The sequence below is a fragment of the Chrysemys picta genome, chromosome 12, assembly GCF_011386835.1.
Source record: "Chrysemys picta bellii isolate R12L10 chromosome 12, ASM1138683v2, whole genome shotgun sequence".
Lineage (NCBI taxonomy): Eukaryota > Metazoa > Chordata > Testudines > Emydidae > Chrysemys > Chrysemys picta.
Window position 1 is genome coordinate 14,881,387 of NC_088802.1, and position 17,874 is coordinate 14,899,260.

Here is a 17,874-nt window from a genome sequence, read left to right on the forward strand (position 1 = left end):
CCAGGGGACTGGAGGGGTGGTGAGGGGTGCAGTTGTCATGAAGCCAGAGGGGGAGGGGAGGGGCAGGGGTGAGAAATAAAGAGAAGGTGGCATGGGGGATGGTGGCAGAGGGGCAAGAGGAGAGCGGGGTCAGTGGGGCAGAGGGTGGTGAGGGGGTGGGCAACAGGAAGGAAGGGGACAAGCGGGGTGTCAGGTGTTGGGGGCAGGGGGAGGGAAGAAAGGGGTAGGCAGCAGAAGGGTGGAGGGGGGTAAGGGGAAGGGCAGATGCCAGGGGGTCAGAGTGGGGCTAGAGGAAGGGTGGGCACTGGGGGGGTCAGGGAAGGGGTGGGTGTCAGGGGTCAGAGAGGGTGGGGAGAGGAGCAGGTGCCAGGAGGGCTGAGGGGAGTAAGAAGGGCAAAAGCCAGGACAGCAGAGGAGGGGGAGGGGTGGGGTGGCTATCAGAGGGTGTGTGGGGGGGGTGATGGCAGTGGTAGGCACCAGGGAAGCAGATGGGGGTGAGGGGTGGGAAACATGGCACAGAGGAGGGAAAGGGGAGAGGTCGATGCCAGGACATAGCAGGGGTGTGAAGTGATGGCTGGGCTCCAGGATGCAGAGGATGTTTGGGGTAGAGGGGAAGGTGCTAGTAGGGCAGGGGGAGAAGGGACGGGTGAGTTCCAGCGGGGCAGAGATGGGTGGAGGGCAGGGGCACATGCCAAGTGGGCAAAGTGGGAGTAGAGGGGCAGGGGCCCAGGGGAGCAGAAAGGGAGTGAGAAGAGAGGGAGGGATGTTGGTGAGGGGTCAGAATAGATGCAGGGTCCCTCTCAGGGGTGAGGGAAGGATAAGGGAGGGGCAAGAGCCAAAGAGGGGTGAGGGAGAGGCAGGCCTCTGGGAATCTCTGTTGCTTTCGGGCCACGTGTGGTTGGTTTCTGGCTCAGAGCAGGTTGGTGCTGTTCCCACACACACTGGGGGTGCAGCCCTGCCCCAGGGGGAGCAGCTGGGACTCTCCATGCTGGCGGGCCCCATGTGCACCACCTTCCAGCCAGGAAAACCCCACAGCCAGCCCCTCCCCTCGCCGGGCCCAGCCCCACCCCCATGGGAGCAGTGGTCTGGGTTGGGCTCACTTGGGGGGCAGTACAGTGGAAGATTCTGGGGGATATAAATGCGCACTAATAGGCTGTTACTAATGAGGCCAGGGCAGTGGGGAGGGGGCATTTCCCCACTTCCTGCCCCCTCCATCTGGGAGAAGCTGCACCAGGTGCCAGTCCCAGTTCACACCCGCACAGCACGTCTGCACTAGGGGTTTGCACCAGTGCAGCTACATCGGTGCAAGGAAACCCCGGCAGACACGGCCTGAGACACTGCTGTGCCAGGGGCCGTAACCCCTCCCATCACTGGGGTCATAGATCAATCATTACAGGGTCACTGGAGCAGGGGAGCTGGACTCTGGGCTCCCCGGTGGGGGCCCGACCCACTGGGCTGCAGAATCATTCTCACTCCCAAGCTCTGACCCAGTGCCCATAGCAGTGTTTAGACACAGGGGGATGTCACTCGGATCCCAGCGCTTTGAGCCCTCATGGCATCACATGGGGGGATTGAACCAGGGGCTCCCAGCTGAGGGCCCAGCCGCTGGGCTAAAGGCTAGAGGGGAAGCAGCAGCACCTTTTTCTCTTAATTGAAACTCAACAGCAAACTCGACATGGATTCCCGAATAGTTTCTGTTGACCCGAAATATAATTTTGCAGCAAATAAACTATTTGTCCAAAACATTTCACCCAGCTCCACTGCAAACCTGTCTGAGCAACTTAGGAGCCCCAATCCCAGTGACTTGCAGTGAGTGACTGTCAACATCCCCAGAAACGCACAGTTACAGGCAGGCCAGGTTCAGGACATCAGTTATGAAACACTCCAGAGCTGCTGTTTAATTTTCCCTTTGCAGACAAATGCCCCCTGGGCCCCTGATCTCACCCCCACAAATCAGACTCAAAATGGAGACTCGGCTCCAGCCTGAACTCTCTGCCCAGAGCCATTTGTCCTATGGATGTTGCAAGTGGCACAGACCCTCTGCAGCTGCACCTGGGCATCTCCCAGAGCGGATAATGATCACAGAGACCATCTCAGAGCCCTAGGGCTCAGGTGTCTCCATCTAACGACTGCGCCAGCCACCCCCTTCGCTTTGGGTCACACACACACACTGGGAACTTTCACAGCAAGATTCTGGAGACACTTAGGCCTGGTCTACACTACGACTTTAATTCGGATTTATCAGCTTTAATTCGAATTAACCCTGCAACCGTCCACACAACGACGCTATTTATTTTGATGTAAAGGGCCCTTTAAATCGATTTCTGTACTTCACCCCGACGAGCGGAGTAGTGCCAAAATCGATTTTAGCAATTCGAATTAGGGTTAGTGTGGCCGCAATTCGATGGTATTGGCCTCCGGGAGCTATCCCACAGTGCATCATTGTGACCGCTCTGGACAGCAATCTGAACTCGGATGCACTGGCCAGGTAGACAGGAAAAGCCCCGCGAACATTTGAATTCCATTTCCTGTTTGCCCAGCGTGGAGAGCACAGGTGACCACAGATAGCTCATCAGCACAGGTAACCATGCAGGCTGATAATCGAAAAAGAGCACCAGCATGGACCGTGAGGGAGGTATTGGATCTGATCGCTGTATGGGGAAAGGATTCAGTGCTAGCAGAACTTCGTTCTAAAAGACGAAATGCAAAAACTTTTGAAAAAATCTCCAAGGGCATGATGGAGAGAGGCCACAATAGGGACTCAGATCAGTGCCGCGTGAAAGTCAAGGAGCTCAGACAAGCCTATCAAAAAACAAAGGAGGCAAACGGTCGCTCCGGGTCAGAGCCGCGGACATGCCGCTTCTACGCCGAGCTGCATGCAATTCTAGGGGGGGCTGCCACCACTACCCCACCTGTGTTCGTGGATTCTGGGTCGGGGATAGTCTCATCAGCGACGCCTGAGGATTCTGCCGATGGGGGAGAGGAGGATGAGGATGAGCTTGCAGAGAGCACACAGCACTCCATTCTCCCCAACAGCCAGGATCTTTTTCTCACCCTGACTGAAGTACCCTCCCAAGCCAGTACCCAAGACTCTGACCCCATGGAAGGGACCTCAGGTGAGTTTACCTTTTAAAATATAAAACTTGTTTTAAAAGCAAACGGTTTTTAATGATTACTTTGCCTGACTTTGCATTCGCGGTCAGTTCAGCTACTGGAAAAGTCTGTAGCTACTGGAAAAGTCTGTTAACATGTATGGGGATGGAGCGGAAATCCTCCAGGGACATCTCCATGAAGCTCTCCTGGAGGTACTCCGAAAGCCTTGCCAGAAGGTTTCTGGGCAGTGCATCTTTATTCCCTCCTCCATTGTAGGACACTTGACCACGCCATGCTTGCAGCAAGTAATCTGGTATCATTCCCTGACAAAGCCTGGCAGCGTATGGTCCCGGTGTTTGCTGGCATTCAAGCAACATCTTGTTGTGTAATCCTCAGGAGAGTGATATCGCTCCTGGTAACCTGGTTGAAATACGGGAACTTAATTAAGGGGACAGAGGTGGCCGTTCCTACTGGGATGTTTGCCTGTGGCGGAAAATAAATCCTTCCCTGCAGTTAGCCAAGCGCAGATGGGAAATTGGCCCTGAGTTTTTCGCGTTTGGCTAGCAGGGATCTTCCCTGTTACCAGCCACGCGGTGGGGGGAGGGGTACCGTGATCATCCCAGAGAATTCATGGCGGGAGGGGGCCGGCGGCGGGGGGGGGGAGGGTTAGTTTGGTGCCTGCAGGGATCTTCCCTGATACCAGCCACGCGGTGGGGGGGAGGGGTACAGCGATCATCCCAGAGAATTCATGGCGAGGCGGGGGTGGTTAGTTTGTTTTCTGGTGCTGCTGAATGTTAACAGAAAAACCGCAGCACTCTACTTGCCTGAAGGGGCCCAGACAAGCCCCCCCACACTGCCCCCCCCCCCAACTGGCTGAGATTGGACACAGCTCGTGTGGAGTGCTGCCACTTCATTTCCCAATTCTGCAGCACTCTACAAGCTATGCTTGGTATGTGGGAAAGGAGGGAGTAGAAGCTTACCATGGCCGCATGCAAGCCGAATTCTGTTGCCCAGACCTGTGATCTCTAGCAGCAAAGCCACAGGCACTCAGCATTAAGAGGCAAAATGCGACCTTGCACAGAAATCACATGTGCTATGTAATGTGAACAGTGTTGGTCACCGTGAAAAAGTATAAGCATTGTTCTGCAAAATGTAGCTTTTAAAACAATTCTCTCTTTTTTCCCCTCCCTACAGCGGCTGCAAATTCCTCAAGCCTCCCTCCTCCATCCCGAAGGTTATCACAGATAAGGCGTCGTAAGAAGAGAACGCGAGAGGACATGTTTTCTGAAATTATGGAATCCAGCCGCAGTGACAGAGCTCATGTGAATGAGTGGAAGGAAACAGTTTCAAAATATAGGAAAGAAGTCAGTGAACGTGAGGACAGGAGGGACCAACGTGAGGAGAGGAGGGACGCTCGAGATGAGAGGTGGCGGCAGGAAGACCAGAGGATGAAGGATGCAACGCTGGGGCTGCTCCGGCGTCTGGTGGAGGTTCAGGAACGGCTGCTGGAAAACAGACTGCCGCTTCAGCCCCTGTTCCACCCTCCCCCCTCCCCATGTTCCGTATCCTCCTCACCCAGACGTGTAAGAACGCGGGGGGGGGGGAGGCTCCGTACACCTTACCATTCCACCCCAGTAGACAGCCCAAGCAAAAGGCTGTCATTTTTTTAACCTTTTCTTTGTGGCTTTTTCCTTCCCAGCAATCCTCCTCCCAAATACCACCCGGGTTCCCTCCCTCTTTTTCTAATCTATTAATAAAGAATAAATGATTTTTAAATGATAGTGACTTTATTTGGTTTGAAAGAAAGCTGGGGGAAGGGGCAGGGTGGGTTCCTTACAGAAAATCAGTCAGTAAAGGGGGAGGGTTTTCATGAAGGAGAAACAAACAGATATTTCACACGGTAGCCTGGCCAGCCATGAAACTGGTTTTCAAAGCTTCTCTGATGCACAGCGCTTCATGGTGTGATCTTCTAATCGCCCTGGTGTCTGGCTGCGCGTAATCAGCAGCCAGGCGATTTGCCTCAGCCTCCCACCCCGCCATAAAGGTCTCCCCCTTACTTTCACAGAGATTGTGGAGCACACAGCAAGCAGAAATAACAATGGGGAGATTTCTTTGGCTGAGGTCAGAGCGAGTCAATAATGAACGCCAGCGACCTTTTAAACGGCCAAATGCACATTCTACCACCATTCTGCACTTGCTTAGCCTGTAGTTAAACAGCTCCTGACTCCTGTCCAGGCTGCCTGTGTACGGCTTCATAAGCCATGGCATTAAGGGGTAGGCTGGGTCCCCAAGAATAACTATGGGCATTTCAACATCCCCAACGGTTATTTTCTGGTCCGGAAAGTAAGTCCCTTGCTGCAGCCCTTTAAACAGAGTAGTGTTCCTGAAGACGCGAGCGTCATGAACCCTTCCCGCCCAGCCCGCGTTGATGTTGGTGAAACGTCCCTTGTGATCCACAAGTGCTTGCAGCACCATTGAAAAGTACCCCTTGCGGTTTATGTACTCGGTGGCTTGGTGCTCCGGTGACAAGATAGGGATATGGGTTCCGTCTATCGCCCCACCACAGTTAGGGAATCCCATTGCAGCAAAACCATCCACTATAGCCTGCACATTTCCCAGAGTCACAAACTTTCGTAGCAGCACCTGAGTGATTGCTTTGGCTACTTGCATCACAGCAGCCCCCACAGTAGATTTGCCCACTCCAAATTGATTCCCGACTGACCGGTAGCTGTCTGGCGTTGCAAGCTTCCACAGGGCGATCGCCACGCGCTTCTCAACTGTGAGGGCTGCTCTCATCTTGGTATTCTGGCGTTTCAGGGCAGAGGACAGCAAGTCACAAAGTTCCATGAAAGTGCCCTTACGCATGCGAAAGTTCCGCAGCCACTGGGAATCGTCCCAGACCTGCAACACTATGCGGTCCCACCAGTCTGTGCTTGTTTCCCTTGCCCAGAATCGGCGTTCCATGGATAGAATCTGCCCCATTAACAACATGATCTCCAAAGCACCGGGGCCTGTGGTTTCACTGAATTCTGTATCCGTGTCTGTGTCCATGTCCTCATCATGCTTGTCGCTGCGCTGCCGCCGCCGCTGCCTCCTCGCCTCGTTTCTCTGGTCCTGGCTGAGCATAAACTCCACGAGAACGCGCGAGGTGTTTACAATATTCATGACTGCTGTCTTGAGGTCAGCGGGCTCCATGCTTGCCATGGTATGGAGTCTGCAGTGTTCACCCACCCAGGAAAAAAGGCGCGAAAATGGTTGTCTGCCGTCCGTTGCTTTCATGCAGGGAGGGAGGGAGGGAGGAGGTGAGGCTGTACCCAGAACCACCTGCGACGATGTTTTTTGTCCCATCAGGCACTGGGATCTTAACCCACAATCCCAATGGGCGCGGGAGACTGCGGGAACTATGGGATAGCTATGGAATTGCTACCCACAGTGCAACGGTGCAGAAATCGACGCTAGCCCCGGTACTTGGACGCACACCACCGAAGTAATGTGCTTAGTGTGGCCGCATCCATTTCGACTTTATACAACCTGTTTTTCAAATCCGAATTATCTAAATTCGGATTAATCCCGTAGTGTAGACATACCCTTAGGATTCATCTACATAGCCCACGGAAGCGAGTCTCAGAACTGGGCCCAGGTGTCTCCATCTAACAACTGCGCCAGCTAGCCCCCTCGCTCTCATTAACCAGCCCTGGGTCAGACACACTGGGAACTTTCACACCCAGACTCTAGAGACACTTTGGGTTCATCTACACAGCCTGCAGCAGCGAGTCTTGGAACGGGCTGGACAGATTCAGGCTTGCGGGGCTCCCTCTTTGGAATTAAAAATAGCCGCCTAAACGTTCAGGCTCTGGCTGGAGCTCAGGCTCCGAACGAAGCACAAGGTGGAGCCAAGTCTGCCCCTCACAGTGCAAGTGGGGACATTGTCTGTGTTCACGTCCCCTTCACCCCCTTCCTGGGTCAGGGAACAGCAGCCCTAGGGCCTCTCCCTTCACTCCCAGGGCAGGGGAGTGAGAGCCCTCAGCCTCCTGGGCAGTGTGGCCTCCCAGCACCGATTCCTGGGTGAGCGTGAAAGTGTCTCCACCCAGAGAGCTCTGCGCACCCGGCAAATACACAGATGTGCCCGTGGATCAGGATCTGGGATGGTCCTCTCCCCAGGAGTGATGGAAGCTCTCTAAAAGTAGAGGGGTCACCCAGTCATGCCAGCCCTTCTCCCCAAGCTCCTGCCCCCGCATCGCCCCTTCTCCCCGAACCCCCACCCTCACACGGCTCCTTCTTCCCAAGCCCCTGCCTTCACACCACCTCTTCCCCCCAACACCCAGACCCCCTAATCGCTCCTCTTGGCCCCCTTCCCCCCGTCGCTCACCCTTACAGCTGGTAAAAAGTGGGAGGGAATAGCCCTCCCATTGGTAAAAGTGATTGGCTATGGCCCCTGGCCCCCCTCTTCCAGTGCCCCTTACTCACCCACTCCCACCCCAGGAGGAGAGGGGGCTTGGGGCAGTGTCAGTGAGTTCAGTGCTAGGGGTACGAGTGGGGTTTACACCCCGGCTGCTGGAACTCTGTGTATCGAGGGTACGAGGATGTCACAGCAGCCGTGTGAGCCCCCCACTATCCTGCCAACGTGTCTCAGCCCTGACACCTGCTGGAACCTCTCCCTGGGGAGGAACCGTCCCTGGGGCCCGTTCAGGCCTTGGCCCCCCTGCGGAGGTGGCCGGTGAGGCTGCCATTAAGGTGAGTTAAAATGTGAGCTCCTGTCCGCTGGGAACTGGACTCTGAGCCTGGGCTGAGATCGGTGACTGGGGAGTGAAAGGCCCCAGCTGCTCTCTCAGCCCCCCTGAGCCAGCTGGTTCCCCTTCCCCCCCCAGTGTGATACCAGCGATGCTCACACTTGCTGACACCCCCAGTGGCCCCAGCGGGCCGGGCGAGGGCCTGTCCAAGGAGCAATGGATGCAATCTGCAGCAAGGGAGACTGAGGCTGGAGATGAGAAAACACTTTGTAACTCTCAGCACAGTGAAGCTCTGGACCCGGCTCCGAGGGAGGCTGTGAGATCCCCACCTCTGGAGGTTTGTAAGAACTGGACAAACCCCTGCCAGGGATGGTCTAGGCCCTGCCCCAGTGCGGGGTCTGGAGTAGGCAACCTCTTGAGGTCCCTTCCAGCCCTACATTGCCATGAGTCTAGGTGACTGCTGTTCTGGGGCTGGGCTCAGGGCCCTGGGGGCTCTAAGCATGGTGTGTGGCACGTGGGGGAGTTAACACAGTTAGTGACCCTGGCAGCTTAGCGTCCCTGCCAGTGGCCTGGGCTGGCATGTGTCTGGCTGCCTATACCCGGCTCAGCTGGATGTTACTGTGCTGTGTGGACAGGACCTAGGGTTGGCACCTATCCAGGTTTCCCAGGATCATCCCTTTGTTCAGGTCGCTGTCCTGGGAAATCTGTGAATCTGCCCAGGACATTACAAGTCCCGGGTGTGTCAGTGGCTGTAACAAGGGAGCTGCAGGATGTCGGTGCCTGCAGAGAGGGAGCTCTGGGCCCAGAGTGTCTGGGAGCCCTGGGGACAGGGTAGCTTGGGAGCAGTGAGTGAGATGGGGAAATCGGGGCCAGCAGGGCCCATTCACCACCACGCAGGTACTGGCTGTGGGGGTCACCGCCGGGGGCAGCGGGGTAGATTTAGTGCCATGTCCTACTTGGTGAGGTTGGTGCCTGGGGCAGCCAAATGAACAGGAGGCTGCAGGAGCTGGTGCCCTCTCCCAGGGGTGAGACGGGGACAGTGCTCTGGGTTAGGGGATAGGTGGTGTACGTGGAGCAGAGGTGGCAACCCTAACAGGAACCCTAATGGTATTTGTGTAACTGTCCTGGGCACCCCTGTCCTTCCCAGCTGTGTGTGGCTCGTGTTAAAGGGGAACTATGCAAAAATGAGGGGGTTAGTTAAACAGAAATTAAAAGGTACAGTGACGAGAGTGAAATCCCTGCAAGCTGCATGGACACTTTTCAAAGACACCATAAGAGAGGCCCAATTTAAATGTCTACCCCAAATTAAAAAACACAGTAAAAGAACTAAAAAAAGAGCCACCATGGCTTAACAACCATGTAAAAGAAGCAGTGAGAGATAGAAAGGCATCTTTTAAAAAGTGGAAGTCAAATCTTAGTGAGGTAAATAGAAAGGAGCATAAACACTGCCAAATTAAATGTAAAAATGTAATAAGAAAATCCAAAAAGGAGTTTGAAGAACGGCTAGCCAAAAACTCAAAAGGTAATAACAAAATGTTTTTTAAGTACATCAGAAGCAGGAAGCCTGCTAAACAACCAGTGGGGCCCCTGGACAATCGAGATACAAAAGGAGCACTTAAAGATGATAAAGTAATTGCGGAGAAACTAAAGGAGTTCTTTGCTGCAGTCTTAACGGCTGAGGACGTTAGGGAGACTCCCAAACGTGAATCATCTTTTGTAGGTGACAAATCTGAGGAATTGTCACAGATTGAAGTGTCACTAGAGGAGGTTTTGGAATTAATTGATAAACTTAACAGTAACAAGTCACCAGGACCGGACGGCATTCACCCAAGAGTTATGAAAGAAACTCAAATGTGAAATTGCGGATCTATTAACTATGGTTTGTAACCTGTCCTTTAAATCAGCTTCTGTACTCAATGACTGGAAGATAGCTAATGTAACGCCAATATTTAAAAAGGGCTCTAGAGGTGATCCCAACAATTACAGACCGGTAAGTCTAACGTCAGTACTGGGCAAATTAGTTGAAACTATAGTAAAGAATAAAATTGTCAGACACATAGAAGAACATAAATTGTTGGGCAACAGTCAACATGGTTTCTGTAAAGGGAAATCATGTCTTACTAATCTATTAGAGTTCTTTGAAGGGGTCAACAAGCATGTGAACAAGGGGGATCCAGTGGATATAGTGTACTTAGATTTCCAGAAAGCCTTTGACAAGGTCCCTCACGAAAGGCTCTTACATAAATTAAGCTGTCATGGGATAAGAGGGAAGATCCTTTCATGAATTGAGAACTGGTTAAAAGACAGGGAACAAAGGGTAGGAATAAATGGTAAATGTTCAGAATGGAGGGCTAACTAGTGGTGTTCCTCAAGGTTCAGTCCTAGGACCAATCCTATTCAACTTATTCATAAACGATCTGGAGAAAGGGGTAAACAGTGAGGTGGCAAAGTTTGCAGATGATACTAAACTGCTCAAGGTAGTTAAGACCAAAGAAGACTCTGAAGAACTTCAAAAAGATTTCACAAAACTAAGTGATTGGGCAACAAAATGGCAAATGAAATTAATGTGGATAAATGTAAAGTAATGCACATTGGAAAAAATAACCCCAACTATACATACAATATGATAGGGGCTAATTTAGCTACAACTAATCAGGAAAATGATCTTGGGAGTCATTGCGGATAGTTCTCTAAAGACATCCACGCCAGTGTGCAGTGGCAGTCAAAAAAGCAAACAGGATGTTAGGAATCATTAAAAAAGGGATAGAGAATAAGACAGAGAATATCTTGTTGCCCTTATATAAATCCATGGTATGCCCACATCTTGAATACTGCATACAGAAAAGGTATACTGGCATTAGAAAAGGTTCAGAGAAGGGCAACTAAAATGATTAGAGGTTTGGAATGGGTCCCATATGAGAAGAAATTAAAGAGGCTAGGACTTTTCAGCTTGGAAAAGAGGAGACTAAGGGGGGATATGATAGAGGTATATAAAATCATGAGTGTTGTAGAGAAAGTGAATAAGGAAAAGTTATTTACTCGTTCCCATAATATAAGAACTAGCAGCCACCAAAGAAAATTAATGGGCAGCAGGTTTAAAACAAATAAAAGGAAGTTCTTCTTCACACAGCACACAGTCAACCTGTGGAACTCCTTACCTGAGGAGGTTGTGAAGGCTAGGACTATAACAGGGTTTAAAACAGAACTGGATAACTTCATGGAGGTTAAGTCCATTAATGGCTATTAGCCAGGTTGGGTAAGGAATGGTGTCCCTATCCTCTGTTTGTCAGAGGGAGGTGATGGAGGGCAGAAGAGAGATCACTTGATCATTACCCTGTTAGGTTCTTTCACTCTGGGGCACCTGGCATTGGCCAGTGTCGGTAGACAGGATACTGGATTGGATGGACCTTTGGTCTGACCCAGTACGGCCGTTCTTATGTTCTTATGTTCCTATGGTCAGTGGGATGCCTCAAAGTTGGGTTTTTGATTAGGATTGGTGTTCAGTATAGTTATCAGTGACTTGGAAAAAGAGATAAGCCGAGAGGTGGTGAAATTTGTAGATGTCATAGAACTATTTAGGTTAGACAAGGCCAGAGAAATTTTGAGTTATTTCAGAGGGACCAAGCTTGGGCAACATGAGGGCTGATGAAATTCAGTATTGATCAAAGTAAGGTCAGGCACATTGCAAGGAATAATTACAGCTATTCAGACAGTTAATACGGTTCTAAATTGTAACTGTAACTACTCAGGAAAGAGACCCAGGGATCACTGGACACAGCTCCGTGAAGATCTCTGCTCAATGTGCAGCAATGGGTTAAAGAATGAAGAGTTCGGATGCAGAAAGAACAGGATAGAAAAATGTACTTATCTAGTGCCTCACCTGGGCACTGTGCGCAGCACTGGTCACCCCATCTCAGAAAGTGCATTACAGAGATCGACAGCAATAATGATTAGAGCCCTGAAGGCACATCCATATAAGGAGTGATTTAAAAAGGTGGCACATTTTAATTTCGATAGGAGACATGACAGAGAAATACAAAGCAGTCAGTGAGAGAGAGAAATTGGGTGCTCAGACCTACGTTCTCTCCGAATACAAGAACAAGAGGATACTCAAATAAACTGAAAAGCGGCAAATTTCAAACTGTAAGAGGAAATGGCCTCTCAAGGTCCCTTCCAGTCCTATGATTGTATCATTCTATGAAATACAGTTGTATAGAATGCATATTTAGCCTGTGGAACAACTTGCCACAAGATAGCATTGAGGCCAGGAGTTTAGCAGGAGTAATACAAAAGGACATTTAGATTGACAATGAGAACATACAGATTTATACTGGGTAGGACTAAAACAAAACAGACAAGCAAAGAATAAACCCCAAATGGACAAAGGATTCAAAAAGGCCCAGGCAGTGATATGGGAATGTGAATCTCCAGACTTATCACAGTTCACAAAAAACACAAGCGTTCAGGAGGGCAGAGAAACCCCCTCCTGCTTCAGGGCACAAGCCAATTGCTAACTGATGGGGGTCAGGAGGAAACTTTTCCTGGGGGCAGGTTAGTCTGTCATCAGCCACTAGGGGGTTTCTCACACCTTCTGAAGCAGCTACTGCTTCTGTTTTAGAGCCTGATCCAGTGAAACCCTTAAGCACACGCTGAACAGGGATGGATTGACTCATAGGCTTAAAGTGCAACATGTGCTTAACTACCCTGCTGAATTGGGGCCCTAGTGAACATACACTACCTGTTTAGATAATTATTCCCAAAGAAAACAACTACTTTGAGGTTAAAGTTTTTATGAAAATCAATGATTATTATTGGCTGAGGGAAGTGAGGCCCCACACCCAACTCAATGTCATTTCTATCTGTCTGTCTGTCTGCAATGTGATAACTTTTGAAAACCAGGTCCCATCAGCTCCGTTTCAGGGCATGTTTTAAGCATCAGTGGGCAGAACCTTCCGGATTTTGGTGAAAAATGGAAACCTGTAAAAGCCTCATTTCCACTAAAATCTCAGGCTACAGGGTGAGGCGGTGACCTCAGGGTTAGGATTAGGGTTTAGGGACAGGGTGCCCCTCATCCCCCTCCAGCCATCGCCCTAGCCAGGTCAATCATCCCTAGTCCTTCCAAACTCCTCCCCCCGCCGCTGATCCCAGTCCCGTGCAGAACCCTGTTGATTTTGGTGAAAATCAGAAACATGGAAAAGCCGGATTATGATAGATTTTGGTTTTCCAATTGTTACCTAGTAGCTCTGTGTTCTTGGGGAACCAGATAGAGTACCCAGCCTGTCTGACTCACAAAAGACCTTCCCCCCCCCAGACTCTGCTTGAAACAAAACCAATCAGAAGAAAGACCTACAAAAAGCAATGAAAAGCCAGTGGGAGGCACACCTAAACCCCTGGGATAAGGACGACAGCATTAAGGCAACTCCCCTAGCCTCATTTGCATTGAAGATGGGACAAGGAGGCATCTCCATTAGCATACAGACTGGAGAACAGAGATTCCAAGGCAAGAACCGCACAGAACTCTGGGACCAGAAAAGCAGGGAAGCAATGCATGATGGGGGGGTCTCTGCTCCAGATGTTAATAAACCCACACCTGCACACACCCAGCTCAGTGATTATCAGACCAATTCTAGTAATTAATCATTTATTGGTATCCAAAATAGTGAAGCTCCCCAATTGCATTGTGAGCTCCCTCAAAGGAACACCGCCCATAGTAAGGAATGATCAGCTCCCATTGTCTAGCCTGAACAAAACCAATTTGGTATACTCCCTTGAGCCATCAGTTTACACATAAACAAATCTAGTGTTCTCCCTGGAACCATTGTTGTTTCCCTATGAAAACCCTTCCCTATCCATGCTCAAGTAAGTGCTCTGATGCCTGGATTCAAAATCTGCATCAGTTCCACTGGGACTTCATCTTCTCCTGACTGATCGTGTTGGGGGCTCTGCCTGTCTCCAGCACTCCAGACCCCCAGCTACCACCAGCACCTGGGACCCCCCCATCGATTCAAGCTTCTCTCTCTCTCTCTCTCTAGGTATAGCCTTCTGACCCTGACTTGTGTGATCAGTTATAGTTTTGTAAACCTGACTTTTATAATCAAGTTTAAGCTAGATTTAATATTATAACTGTTTTGTTTGTTTGGCTCCCCTATGGTTATTATCTGGCAATAAATAACTTTCAGGATTAAGCTGGTTGCTTCTCTCTTTCTCTCTCTCTCTCTCTCGTGGGTGTTTTTTGGCTTCCTTATTCGCTCTGCAGCAACGCTCCTTGTACCTAAGCTAAAAGATCCCTGCAGCACCTAAAAATCCGGTGGAGTTTGCTCATCAAGTGGGTTACTACCAGAACAATTGTAAATGTGAAAGTGGGGATAGTGCTGAAGCTGGGACATATGAAGGCGGCAGCTTGGAGGTGCTGCTCGACCCAGTCTGCTGAGGCCAGGGACATATAAGGGGTCAGCTTGGGAGTGCTGATTAACCTGGTCCTCTCAGACACGCGTGTGTGTGTGTCTGTATGTATGTTTTCATCTGATTCTGAGGCTGGAGGAACCGAACCCTGGGGAACGTAGGTCATGCAAGATAGCTCCATTGGGAGGGAACTTGAAGAAGGGAGAAGTAGAGCTCTGTATGAGAACACAAGTGGCACATTGATAGAAGTACAGAACCCCTTGCCCCCAGAAGAGTAACCCTAATAAATGAGTGTACCCCAAAGTAACAGGCAGAGCTGGTAACAATGCTCAGACATTGTGACAGGGTCACACTCTCGTGAGTAAGTCTCACTAACCGAGCAGCAAACCACAGACCCAACCTCACACTGGGCTGCACTCAGAGCAGACGAGGGGCCCGTAGGATTCAGCTTGTTACCCAGTAACTCACGGCCCAGGTCACACTGAAGCAGCCAGACCAGCCCCTCCTCCAGCTCAGAAAGTTCGGCAGCCTTGGCTAGTGGGGGCTGGGGCAGTGCTGAGCAGTGGCCACACAACGCAGCCCTCACGTGTCCCAAGAGGAGAGAGGCACAGACACATCATCTGTTACCAGTCTGTGCAGCACCCAGCACAATGGGCCCAGTCCAGGCCTCACAGCACCTGGCTCAGGGACACCCATTAACTCAGCCATGGAGGGATCCGGATGTCAGAGTGATGGGGCCTGGTCAGACACCTGGGCAAGTACCAGCAGGTGGCTGTAAGTAGCAGGCAAACTGCCCAGCCTCCAGCTATCACACAGCTCCAAGCATGTCAGCTGCATCCATGCGAGTCCTGGGGTCCCAGGCTCTGTCCAGCTCCCCAGGCACAATACAGCTGAATGTCCCAGTAGACTCCACTCACCTATGAATCTCTTCAGCGCTTCCCTCATGTCAAGGGTAATTTTATTCAAGTTCTTCAGGTCAGTAGAAACAGCTTCTGGTTCCTGGAGTTTCACTTTCTCACTCCTATGAAGAAAATGTCCCATCATCACTCAGCTGCTCTGTACACACGTCATCCCAGAACCACCACCAGGAATATAAGAGCAATGAAAGTGGGAAACACACCTGCTCAATGTGCTTTTCACATCCTGAAAGGAAAAAGAGAATCAATGTTCTGTATTAACACAATGTGCATGAAACTGAGGGAGTCTCGCTCTGGGCATCAAACTTTCATCTAGAAAATAGATCAACCCTCCCAGGCTTCACTGTTTTGTGGTAAAATCTAATCCACCGTTTTGCATTAACACTTGTTTCATTTATGTAGGTGAGACAGGAATTTAGCTAAAGGGTTCTCCCCTCTAGGGACCCAACCCATCAGTATCTGTGTTTATCGACTGTGTTGGGTCCAATGTTCTGGGGTCAGAGCAGGGATGAGTTTAGCTCAGTATCATTTTTGTATCATCCATTTACTCTCCCACGGCCTCACTGGGTCTCCATGAGGAGAATTCCCCTCGGACGTGAACTGCGATATTTTGGAACTGATGGAGCCCTTAGCCGGATGTTCTGTTTGTCTGTAACCACAGAACACATTTACTCTTATTGTTGGGATCCAGACCCAGGGATCTGAGCTATAATTCTGGATGGGGGGAGAATTTTGATGCCGTCTCACCTTTAGCAGCTCGACAACTGGTTGCTGACACTTCTCCTCTATCTCTGTGATCAGCTGCTGCAGAGAGGAGCTTTGCTGGGAGAGTTTAGTGACATTTTCCTGAAGTCTCTGCAGAGTCTCCCTCTCCTCCTCCTCCAGGCTCTGCAGAAGCAGCTGCTCCTCCTCTCTCAGCAGTGTGTGCAATTTGTTAAATTCACCTGCAATCATCTCTCTCTTATTCTTCACTTTCCCCTTGAGATAGAAAAATAGGAAAGGCACGGAGAAAACGTGAGGCGGATGTTGAGTTAGAGAGACTGGGCCTCTGACCATGATGCAGGGGATATTAGATCAGTATCAGGTTTGTAAGGATATTTACGTACCATAAAGGGTTTGTTTTAGTTCAGAGTTAATAAGGCCAGTTTCACAGTGGGGTTGTCCAGGGTGCTTTGTAAAGCCGCAGTATGTTATTGCAGGTGGCATGGGATGGACACAGTGGAGTGGGGAGAAATCGAGGGAACAGGAGAGATTTACAGGGGGATGTGCAGGCTATTCATTGGGGGGATTTGGGTGCCCAGTGCTGGGCACTCAGACACCCAGGGGAGCTATCGCAGCAGGATGTGGGTGATGCTCCTTCTTTGACAATCTGCTCCCAGGGCTGCAGAGTTCAGGACCTCGGGCTGGTGCTAATAGTCCTTTGGGTGCCAGCCTGGGACTCACATGGGTGTTGGGCGCCCAGGGCATTGTCAGGGCTGGCTTGGCCTCACCCAGACTGGTTGAGTGCCCCATGCCCATGTGCCCAGTGCCCCTGGGATCGCAGCCTTTAGGGAGCCCTCTAGGCTCACAGAGCAGCGGGTTGGCTGATGCCAGCTGTGTCCCCACCTGCTCCCTGAAAGGAGCCATGGGAACGATGCTGAGCCGGTGCTGATCCTGGCTGGGGGAGGGGCTGGCTGCTCTGCACTGGCCTCTCTAGCTCCCCTACAGCTCAGCTCAGTCTGTGCCCTGCGTTGACCCCCCCCCCTTCCCTGTGCAGGGCTCTAACCTGTCTGTCTGTCCAGTCCCCTGTGTGGTGGGGGAGGGGCTGTGCTCCGTTTCTGAAGAGGCAGCTGCTTGAGTGCTGGAATTTCCACCTCCTACCTCTGCCCCGGCTAACCCGAGTGGCGCAGCGTTATCATATCTCCTAACATCTCCCCCCGTCAGACACGGACAGCGCATCCTTCATGGGGCCTGTCACCTCCCGGCCCTGCTCCCACCCATAGGGATACCCCCACCTGGCTCAGGCCCATGACAGCCCCTCTCAGTGGGTGACTGGCCGCCCCTGCTGGGCCTCGTCTCACAGTCGCTGGGGCTGCAGTTACTCTGCCGAGTGACTCTGATCATTGGGCCGTGACCTCTGGTGATGTAGGACGTAACTCGCTCTCACGGGGCAATAATCAATGGTTTCAGAACCACACCAGTGACTGTCCCAAGGTGCAGCCGTCTCCATGGCGCCGGCTGGGCACTTTGCCGGACACATTCGAATCTGGCTGTTAATTGTTATGCACCTAAATCCCTATTGTCTGGGGAACTGAGCACCAACTGCTTCCGGTGCGGGCAGTGGGAGCTGCTGCGGTTCTGTCCTCTAGAAATCAGCCACTTCCGCCGGGCTCTAAATACGGCTTCAGATGCAGAACCAGAGGCCCCAGCTCTGAACATTTAGCTCTTGTAAATGGCCATTTTTATCTGAATAGTGGGACACCTACTTCTCCTCTCATCCCTGCTGCTGGCACCTTCCTCACACCCCCTATGCTCTCGGCAGGGATTTCACTGTAAAAGGCAGGTGAACCGGAACAGACATTTTGTCCCCTGGGTTCATCACCTGGCTACAGACAAGCACAGGTAAAGTCACAGTAACAGTAGCAGGTGACTGGGATGAAGCGGCCACGTGATGGCAACAGAGGCTGTGAAGTGGCCGAGCGCTGCCTGGCTTTACTCTGACCTGCCCTTGGCTCTGTTCACTCAGGGGGTGT

General features: G+C 51.3%; 1 protein-coding gene across 2 annotated transcripts in view; it reads right to left on the reverse strand.

The window, feature by feature from the left end:
- The window catches only part of LOC101939443 (E3 ubiquitin-protein ligase TRIM39-like), a 36,824-nt gene that overhangs the window by 2,625 nt on the left and 16,325 nt on the right, over positions 1-17,874 (reverse strand). For both annotated transcript variants that reach the window (XM_065565034.1, XM_065565033.1), the window contains 3 exons: positions 15,890-16,120; positions 15,346-15,368; positions 15,143-15,246 (listed from right to left, as the gene is read on the reverse strand). In XM_065565034.1, coding sequence (XP_065421106.1) covers positions 15,143-15,246; positions 15,346-15,368; positions 15,890-16,120 — 358 coding nt within the window. The remainder of the gene's footprint in view (positions 1-15,142; positions 15,247-15,345; positions 15,369-15,889; positions 16,121-17,874) is intronic.